This window comes from Typha angustifolia, chromosome 11 (assembly GCF_048772165.1).
Source record: "Typha angustifolia cultivar Huaian chromosome 11, ASM4877216v1, whole genome shotgun sequence".
NCBI classification, from domain to species: Eukaryota; Viridiplantae; Streptophyta; class Magnoliopsida; order Poales; family Typhaceae; genus Typha; species Typha angustifolia.
In genome coordinates this window covers 2,512,146-2,522,076 of record NC_133249.1, presented here as the reverse complement: position 1 = coordinate 2,522,076, position 9,931 = coordinate 2,512,146, and the positions used below count along the sequence as shown (strand labels likewise).

At 41.4% G+C, this 9,931-nt stretch overlaps 3 protein-coding genes across 6 annotated transcripts; all 3 read left to right on the top strand.

Moving 5' to 3' along the window:
• Positions 1-282: 282 nt before the first annotated feature.
• LOC140769796 (fasciclin-like arabinogalactan protein 13) lies at positions 283-1,020 on the top strand. Its single transcript, XM_073110665.1, has one exon. It carries the CDS (start codon positions 283-285, stop codon positions 1,018-1,020), a length of 738 nt encoding a protein of 245 aa, XP_072966766.1.
• Positions 1,021-3,115: 2,095 nt separating this feature from the next.
• Positions 3,116-3,981, top strand: LOC140770347 (monothiol glutaredoxin-S9-like). Its single transcript, XM_073111501.1, has one exon. It carries the CDS (start codon positions 3,200-3,202, stop codon positions 3,662-3,664), a length of 465 nt encoding a protein of 154 aa, XP_072967602.1. The 5' UTR covers positions 3,116-3,199; the 3' UTR covers positions 3,665-3,981.
• A 1,647-nt stretch (positions 3,982-5,628) lies between these two features.
• Positions 5,629-9,385, top strand: LOC140771190 (uncharacterized). 4 transcript variants are annotated; one of them, XM_073112630.1, is made up of 4 exons: positions 5,629-6,514; positions 8,047-8,957; positions 9,063-9,127; positions 9,245-9,385. In XM_073112630.1, exon 1 carries the CDS (start codon positions 5,826-5,828, stop codon positions 6,486-6,488), a length of 663 nt encoding a protein of 220 aa, XP_072968731.1. In that variant the 5' UTR covers positions 5,629-5,825; the 3' UTR covers positions 6,489-6,514; positions 8,047-8,957; positions 9,063-9,127; positions 9,245-9,385. The 4 variants fall into 4 exon arrangements, with proteins under 4 accessions (XP_072968731.1, XP_072968732.1, XP_072968733.1 ...); XM_073112631.1 differs by having other exon boundaries at positions 9,038-9,127; XM_073112632.1 differs by having other exon boundaries at positions 8,047-9,112.
• Positions 9,386-9,931: the final 546 nt, after the last annotated feature.

Below are 9,931 nucleotides of genomic sequence, written 5' to 3'. Positions count from 1 at the left end.
ATCCCATAAACCGAAGAACATTGCAAAGTATAAGATGATGGTTTTCAAACATGTACAAGGAAAGCAAAAGTTGAGTTAATTTATATATACACATAATGACTTGTAAAAATAAGAAACTTTTTAATAATTAGCCAAAATGGCTCTCCACTACCTCCCTCTCTCCAACCAAAATACTAACAAAGCCAGCTCATTCCGTCATCCATCCATAGACTTCCATAATATCCCTCTCCTCCCACTTGTATATCAACACGCACTTCCCTTCTCCTCTCCACCACCACTGCCATGGCTTCCACAACTCTAATCTCCGCCTTCCTCCTATCCACAATGCTCGCGACCACCTTCGCCCAACCAGCGGCTCCTGCGCCGTCCCCGGAGGCGCCGATCAACGTCACCGCCATCCTCGCTAAGGCCGGCAACTACAACTCCTTCATTCGCCTCCTCAACCACACCCGTGTCAACGAGGTGATCGACAGACAGGTCAACGACTCCAACAATGCCATCACCCTCTTCGCCCCCACCGATAACGCCTTTCTCAACCTCCCCTCCGGCACCATCAACAATCTCACCCAGCAGCAGCAGATCGAGCTCACTTTATACCACTTACTTCCTCAATTTTACACCTTTGCCACCTTCGCCACCGCGAGCAATCCGTTGAACACCGAGGCGGCCGGGGAAGGCGGGCAGTATACGCTTAACGTGACCGTCACCGGCAATCAGGTGAACATCTCCACTGGCGTCGTCGTGACGCCGATCTCTTACTCAATACGCGCCGAGCGCCCACTTGCCGTGTACTCGGTGGAGAAGGTCTTGTTGCCTTATGCTATTTTCGGAACTAAGACTCCTCCGTCAGCTCCGGCGGCGGCGCCGCCTGGACCGAATCATGAGAAGAGCCCGCCGGAGGCGGAAGCACCGTCGATGCCGTCGTCGCCTCCGCCGGAGGGATCTTTGACGGCTAGATTGGAAGTTTGGAGTTGGGTCGTGAGTATGGGAGTGATGGGTGTCATCGGAAGTTTGCTTTGACGCGCGTTGCATGGCATTATTTAATTAATTTGGTCGTTTGATTTGATACAATATATAAAGTTGTTGAACTTATTGCTTGTGTTCATGTATTCGTCTCATAAAGAATAATTCTATTCATGTATACTTTCTTGATACCAAGGAATTCATGAATTATATATACGTAGTTACGCTGGCCTTTGTGTCATATACCTTGGTATTTTGCAAATTAGCAGGCCTAAATTGGCCCAACGAACCGAGACCGAAACAAAGTCCAGCAGTAGAACAAAGAGACGAAATAAAGCCATACATCTATAATGCAGTCCGTAGTGTATGCTTAATTTCCACAATCCTAATTGGCACTTCCCTCTGTAATCATCTGGGATCAAATCGTAAGGAAGAACAGTACTCCAATCTAATTTGAGCCCACAGAATAGATAATCCATGGCCCACACGGTCAAAGCTATGACAAAGTGGGCTTGTAAGGATGCGAGCGTCGACTCAACGCTCTTCATTTCAATGCCTCCTCGTGACGGCGTTACTAAGTTTCCTTCAATCGATCCTTCTCTTTTCCATGATTTAGTCGCGGTGGAGCCGAGGAAAGGCTTCTTTAATCTAAACTTCTTCGTTTGCGAACCATCTTTAATTTTTGGCACTTTCAAGTCGTAATGTGTGATTTAATTTCCAACACGCATTTGTGTTGGTGGGAACCATCGGACTTTTGTTGCTCGCTCACGCAAGCCATTAGCTTCTTACACAATCGCTGACGCCATCGATTTGGATCTGGGAGTCACCCACCAAACAGCGTTTGGCTCTTTGGCTTCTTCGTAAATATATTTTCATAAGAAAAATAATCCTTCTATCTATATAATTGAGTCTCGGATAGAAGTCGAATATCTTAACCCATTTCCACCTTCGTACGTCGACCATAGATCAGGACCCCCGCACGATGACATCAGATCGGCCGTTGATCTAAAACATGGACGGCTTCTTATGTACGGCTTTAGGTGTAATTCTCAAACACGTCATAGAAGATTTGGCTCCCCGCCATCCCCGAGATTCGTTGATGATGCCTGTTGTCACGCTTACAACTCAAGGGAGCGTTAGCGTGTGCCCTAGAGGGTCCGGTGGAGGCCGAGCTGACGTGGGGATGAGGTAATGGCTTCAAATTTCCAAATGTCCACGTCGACAACGTGGTGTGTATGAGTGGTTGACCGGTCAACTTCGCTGGTGGGCCGGTCGCCCTTCGCGTCGTTTGCCCCCTTCCACGCCCCCTCGTGTACGAATCAGAACCGCCCGCGTTTCTATTAAATCCATTCGGTGTTAGATAACGGCGGCTGCCTAACTGGCACTCATATTTATACACGTGTTACCCAATCAAATTTGATGCTGTCACACATAATATAGTAATCTAAGACGTCTTAGACTGTGATGTAAAGGTTATGGGTCTCAAATCCGACAGCTTAACAAGAGTAGGAAAGGTCAGCAAGTGGCATCCACTGGTTTGGTTTGGGTGCAATGGTTATTCTTTCAACTTTTTTTTTTTTTAAAAAAAAGTAAAAAGAGAAAAATATTCAATTAAAAAGATTTTAATAAATATTAAATATTATTTTCAATGCGATTAGCATAAACATGCTATTGGATGGCAGAGATATACATACTTGTCATTATGATTACTGAGTGGCATCTCAATCGAATCAATATCTTCCCTAAATTTCAAATATATATTCTTGTTAATTGTTACAAATCACGTACTTGATCCGCAAGTTTCTGTGGGTCCCGATGCAACTCCTACCCTATTATTCCCTAATCGGTACTCGACACGTCATATTTGATCGCCGTTGGCTGTTCATGAGATGCACGAGAAAATCTCGCCACCCCCCGCTAATGCGTGACGTCACCGTGGTGACTACCCACATGGAAGCCTATGCGGGCCCCGCACAGCCAACGGGCTTACGCCTCTCCACGTCATCCCGAAACCGAGCGCGATTTAGGATAAATGGACGAAGACGAAGGGAAGCGGAGTAGTGGTCCCTATCCGGTACCTGTTGTCGACGTCACCTGGCTCTATCTCTGACGTCATCTCTCTATCTTCTAATTATATATCCCCTTCCTCTCCCATTTCCCCCTCCTTGTAGCGATCGCGAATAAATCGGCCGAAAAGAAGAAAAAAAACTAGCAACAACTTGGCACCAAAATAAGAATGCATCAAGCGATCCCCTACAGTAACGGTCGTACCTGGATCCGTCCGACTTCGCCATCGGCAAACGGCACTACGGCGGAGGCGACGACGCCGTCTCTATCTCCATCCCCATCCCCATCATCGGGCGACGGCGTGAGGCGGGCGGTGGCGGAGAATCCGGTGGCGGTGGTGGGGAGGCGGGGATGCTGCATGAGCCACGTGGTGAAACTGCTGCTCCAGGGGTTAGGAGTCAACCCCACGGTTTACGAGGTCAACGATGGCAGCGCCGACGAGGCCGCGATTCTCGAGGAGTTCGCCGACGCCGCTCCCCCGCGGGGAGGAGGCGGCACCGCTTCCGACGGAGTGGTTCTTCCGGCGGTGTTCATAGGTGGTAGGCTCGTGGGAGGATTGGATCGGCTCATGGCGGTCCACATCTCCGGCGAGCTCATTCCAATCTTGAAGGAAGCCGGAGCTTTGTGGCTTTGAAACCATCTTTTCACACTCTTCTTTTTGGGGTTTTTTTTAATGTTAGAGGTGCGTGATCTAATCGTGACTGTCTGATTAAGTGATAGAACACTACTCGCCTTTTAGACTTAGTTTCCATACTCTGCTGTGGTTACTATTGATGTAGGGGTTTGATGAGTGATTTAGAGGAAATTAGTGACCCTCTTCCCAAGTTTCATATATGTACATATGAATGTTGAGATATTTTAGTTGTAAATAACAAAATTATAAAAAAAAAAAGAAAAAAAAAAAGAGGAAAAGCTTTCTTTAGTTAATATATTACACTTTTGCATTTTGCACCTTGCACCTCGCAATATGTAACCTTATGCTTCTACCGCGTCATCAGTTGCTGCACATGTCGTACTTTTACCCTTAAAAAAAAGAAAATTAGAATACTATGAGCTTCACAAGAGGTTTATATACTTGTGTTTTTGTAATCTAAAAGTGCAAACAAAATATATAATTGAGGAGAAGCGATCAGATTAGTAGCTCGCACATTATAGTCGTAAAGTATCATTCATTCTATGGGCGGCCACTAGAAATAATGAAGGAGATGGGCCTTTTGCATTGCCCATTACGCCGGTGTGATTTTAATACAACTATTCTGGAACATGGAACAGTAAGTTCCACTATTCTTTAGTACTAATAGAACTCCACAATAAATATCGTGCTTTTTAATTCCTCTGTTGTTACGTTACTAAAGTTAGTTTCTTTCGTGGTCGTATTGGTTTGTTGGATAAGTAGTCTCTGTCACTTAGCAATTTCTATCCTCGTAAGGCTTTTGGGTGTGGAAAAGTGCCTTAAATTCTGGTAGATGGTACTCCAAGAAAGGCAGTTAGTTCCACTCGCGGAGCAGAAGACGCCATTTCTTTTTATCCCAACCGACAACTATTAGCACTACAGAAAGTGTTGGAATTTGAAAATAATTTCTGTTGTCTCTCTAATAATCTTTTTTTATTAAATAAAATTTATTTCGTTTAACTGAACTACAATTAATAGAAAAAGAACTTAAATAATTTTATTTCAAATTAGTAAAACTAAAACTTCCTAAGATAAAATGTCACCTGACACCTTTTGGATGGAAATTTTAATCTTTTGTCAAATATTCAGTATGTAATGACGAGTAAGATGTATTTAACTGTGTTTTTTTTTTATAAAAAAATGAGATTTTGATCCTCTTTTTCAATGGTTAAACATCACATTAATTTGCAAGAAAAAGGAGGTGGCCAGGTGGGGACATGTAGGCTGGTGAGACGTTAGGTCATTAAACAACAACTTGGAAATCTCAAGCAAAGTAGAATAACGAGTCACATTATAGCAGATAAGCTCAACACATCCTCTGCTAAGTATCTAAGTATCTTTATCCAGAAACAGATGAATAGGCGTGGGTGATAGGGAGACCTACGTCCTATTGTCCGCCTATTGCACAATTTTATCCATATTTTCATATATATATATGGTTACAGTTCCCAATCCTTCTTATATATAAATAAAAATAAATAAGGGACAAAAATGTAGAATCGATCTGTCCACACAAGTAAAACCATGGGTTGGGTCAGGGTCAAGTAGTACAACATCAGCATTCAGCAGCTTGTAAAACGTGTGGAAATTTTCTCCAAAATACATAGAGTTATCACTTGAAATATATAAAATATCTTATAAAATAAAGAATGCAAACTTGATTTCGCCATCGAAACCTCTGTATGCAGTCAAACTGACGTGGTTAATTTCTTTGTTTTGCTGTAATTACAATGTCGAAGAATTCGTCCAATGCGGGCTAAGCCACAAAGTCTTTTAGGTGATGAAAAGGACATCATGAACAAATGGTAACTACATAATAACTTCTTGAAGGGAATTAAATTAAATATTATGCCATCAGTTTTGCTTGCTTATTTTGATAGTTCCTGGGCCAGTCCAACCTTACTAGTAGCTACTGTAATGAGGTGACGAAGCCCATCTAGCCTTTTATTCCCCATGGGCTTCTCCAACACTAATATAGGCAAAATGGAGGGTTCCATTTGCAAATATGTGTGTGTGTGGGGGTAAGATGGGAATTTAACTTTACCATGCCAAAGGATACGAATGCCGTCCACACATTCACTCCAGCTAACCTTGTTTCCCGATTTCCCTAAAACCGCCGCCGATGCGGTTCACCGACTCTCCGGTGATATCTCTCACGGTGGGGGGCGCTGTTCTCTCGTTCGAGCAATCCAACTCCTCTTTCCACGTCGGTACCTCCGTCTGGCCCTCCTCCCTCGTCCTCGTCAAGTTCGTCGAGCGCTGGCTCCCCAACAACTCCCCAACCCCTAACCCCTACTCCCACCTCCTTTCATTCCCTGGAAAGCGCGCTGTTGAGCTCGGATCTGGCTGCGGCCCCGCCGGAATCGGCCTTCTCCGCCTCGGCCTCGATGTCGTCCTCACTGACGTCTCCCCCGTCCTCCCCGCCCTCCGCCGCAACATCAAGCGTAACCGCCCGCTCCTCCCTCGCTCCCCCAAGCACGCCCTCCTCTACTGGAACAACCCATCACAGATCCGATCCGTCAATCCTCCCTTCGACATCGTCGTCGCGGCCGACGTCGTCTACATGGAGGACTCCGCCGCCCAACTCGTCGACGCCATGGACGCGCTCCTCGCACCCGACGGGGTCGTCCTGCTGGGGTACCAGTTGAGGTCGCCGGAGGCGCACCAGGTGTTCTGGGAAATGTGCAGGAGAGTGTTTAGGGTTATCGAGAAGGTACCCAAGGAAGATTTGGATCCCGAGTATGCGTACGAGGAGACCGATGTGTTCTTGCTCAGGAGGCAGTAGGGAAATTGGAGGGCTTCACGCACCAGGTCTGTTGGTTTTTCATTTTTGTTTTCCGCCAAAATTATGATCTTTATTTTGCATAATTCTTGTCTTGCGGTAGAACTGAAGGTTTAAAGAATTATAAGAAATTCTACACAAAGGAGGTGAGAATCTAGGGTGACTACTGAGTAGATCAGTGTTGTAACTTTTTTAATGCCACTTTCTGTGGATAAGAAATTTCTTGACAAACTGACAATTATAACAACAGTTATGTTCTCATTCGATGAGATCAGAAAATGAAGAAAAACATTAGAAAGGAGTGACACGAGTGACACGAGTTGCCTGATAATGAATGTTGCGTTGATCTTATCCGTTCACTAAGTTAATTTGAACTTATAGCTAGTCCAGTTCTGTTTCCCTGACTTGAGTGCTTCATTTTTTGCTAGCTCCTTAGTGTGAAATTGGTTATGCCTAATTTAGGTAATCATTTACTTCAGGAATAAATAAATGTCAATTCTAGAATATATATTCTTTTTTATTATTTTCAAAATGAGGACTTTATTTTATGAATAATTATTCTTATGTTTACTTATATTCTAAAAAAAAGATTTAATAATTAACTTTGAAGTGATATAAAGTGAAGAAAAAGATAAAAAAAAATAAGTTTTACTTTTTATGAAATTATTATGAATACTTTTTGATTTGATATAAAGTAGGTTGATTAGATAGATATGAATTATAAATTAATAATTGAGTTAATGTGTGATATAAGATGTAATTTTGACAAATAGTATTTGTATTCTAGAATGAGGTTATTATAATATTTATTTGTTATTTTGGAATAAGTAATTATATTTCAAAATTAAAAAAAAAATTCTTGAAATGATCGGGAGCTAAGTGATTTAGAGTGCTAAAATGTATTAAATAGAAATCAAGAAATATATCAGACATAAGATTGCTAGGTTGTTCAACTTGACCTTTTAGGATTTTTAGCCGACTCCATGAGTTTTAAATTCCCCCAAACTGCATTTGCGGTCCGAGATTGTATTTGAGTGAAAATGGAGCTTCACTGCAGCTGTTGGCGCCACTCATGATGATTGATTGTGTTCCTCCATTATTCTTAACAAAATGAGAGAATGAAATATGGGAGAGGGGGTGGGTTCGGAAAGAGATATGAGTGTAGTGACCTAGGGCATGGAGCCACTTATTTCTTAATGCATTGAGAACTTTAATGATGAAACAGATCTCTTTGATAATTTTGTGACTTGATAAATTTGAACTTTGGATTGTACATGATGCATTTGATCCTATGTGTGTTATCTTTCTTATTTTTGTGCATGATATTGATCAAAGTTCAAACATCATTCTCTATTACTGAAATTTGGGACTGTTGATTCTGTATTTGATGCGTTCTGATGCTCCTTTGTATGTTACTTCTTTTAGACATACATTGGAGGTTAGACCTTCCCCTAGCAAGTTTTAAGCAGCAAGTACTTTTCAAATTATTAATCGTTATTCCTTATGCTAACCTTTCAAGCTTTTACTTGTGCTATAATTTATTTGGTCTGTCATCTTACAGGCAAAACACAATGAAGATATATCGAAGTGTATGCGCTTCATTGTTCTACAGAGCTGAAAGGCCAAATTGGATGATAATAATGTTCAAACCTCTATTTCTGAGATGACATTATCATGCAATTTCAAGACACTGTGATACTATGACAAATAGTAGATTTATCATTGTTTTTCGTATATAAAGGGCATGATTTGTGCATATTCTTTAAGGAATTTAATTGACCATCATATTCTATAGAGTAATTGATGAAACCATGTGGCCATTTAAGCAACGTCACTGGCATTACTATTTACTAGCTCCCATTCTTTTGGAGAGCCTGATAGTTATCCTGTGTCTTAATTGTAACTATTCCAATCGTAATATCAGTACACTGGTTTAGAAGTCCATTTCTATTAACTATATTGTTGTCATTTTGTTCGACATTCAGCCATCTGTCTTCACATATAATATATTCTTGATCATGCAGATCATGTCTGTTTAGAATGCCAATTACATTATGGTACACATTAATGTAGGATTGCACAAAATTGAAACTTTGTTTCTCCCTTCTGTTCTCTTTTCTAAGCTAGTGATATCAACCGTTTAGTGCGCGGTAGGAAAACTACTAGTGCTTGCAATTAAGAATATTAGTCCAGTGACATCGAGCTCATGGGTGAAGCCAAGCATGAGAACCATGATCTCCTCCAAGTTCAGAAGGAGCTACGGAACCACAACTTCATCTACCTCAAATCCATGTCCCTCAAGTGCGCCGTCGAGCTCCGCATACCTGGCGCCATCCACAACCACGGCAGACCCATCACTCTCACTGCTCCCTGGTGGCCCGCGAGGTCAAGTTGAACCAGGTGTTCAACGACGCCATTGCCAGCGATGGACGATTCGATCGCATTCCTCCCAAGGATGCTCTTATTATCAAGGTAGTGCTCAATTATTTTTTTCTACCTCCAGAATATCTCACTACTCTTTTTCGCAGCTCAAAGATAATCACATGCATTAGACTTCCTCCTAACGTACGTGATCAGGTTGTAAGACTTGGAACATATGATCTTGGATCGAAGAGGCTATAATTATGGTCAGCACGCTAATGGTACCTTCAGTTTTGTCTCTGTCAAGAATTATTCATTTTATTATGAGTCGGCCTTGATCAGCTCATTAATTTACAACTCCGTCCCAAAGCATTAATATTGATATATATGGATTGCAGTGTATCCTTCAGTTTTGGGGTGATGAAGAGTGCATAAAGATACTACGACGGTGTAAAAATATTACGATAGTGCAAGAACGATTCCTACAAGAGAAGCAAGTAGTAAAGTGATTATAATAGACAAGGTGATCGGTTCTAACTCAGACTCAAACATAGCTGTTGTTTTACTTAATAGTGGTGGTGGTGACTAGGAGCCTTGAAAGTGTGAGAAAGAGTCGCGTAAAAAAATACTCATGGAAGCAGGATCCAGAGATTAAAAGTTCATGCCCATTCTTAGACCTACGTTAATTATCGAGCTTTATCCCTAATAATTGCTTAGTTTTGGTGGGTTCGATAGTCTTTTTCTATTTCTATAATTTTAGGTTTTGTTTGATTTGAGACTAAGTCTTATATTTGATTGGTTAGTATCATTTTTTAGTCTTAATTTTAGAAAAAATAAATTTAATTAAATATAAAAAGAATAAAAAAATATTTAATTACTAAACTAAGTTAAGAGTCATTGAATCAGTTTAGAAGGTGTCACTATTTAGAGATTCAATAAATCTGCGGCATTAAAGAATATTGACGTGATTACAGTTGTGACAGTTGAGAGGTAGCAATAGGGTGAAACTTATTGATTGGATATCGAATATATTCATATTCGTTTTCTGAATATATAAAAGAATTTATAATATAATTATTAAAGTC

Excerpts from the sequence above, each read along its gene's own strand:
- LOC140771190 (XM_073112630.1), top strand. The coding sequence starts at position 5,826 with ATGCGGTTCACCGACTCTCCGGTGATATCTCTCACGGTGGGGGGCGCT.
- LOC140770347 (XM_073111501.1), top strand. The coding sequence starts at position 3,200 with ATGCATCAAGCGATCCCCTACAGTAACGGTCGTACCTGGATCCGTCCG.
- LOC140769796 (XM_073110665.1), top strand. The coding sequence starts at position 283 with ATGGCTTCCACAACTCTAATCTCCGCCTTCCTCCTATCCACAATGCTC.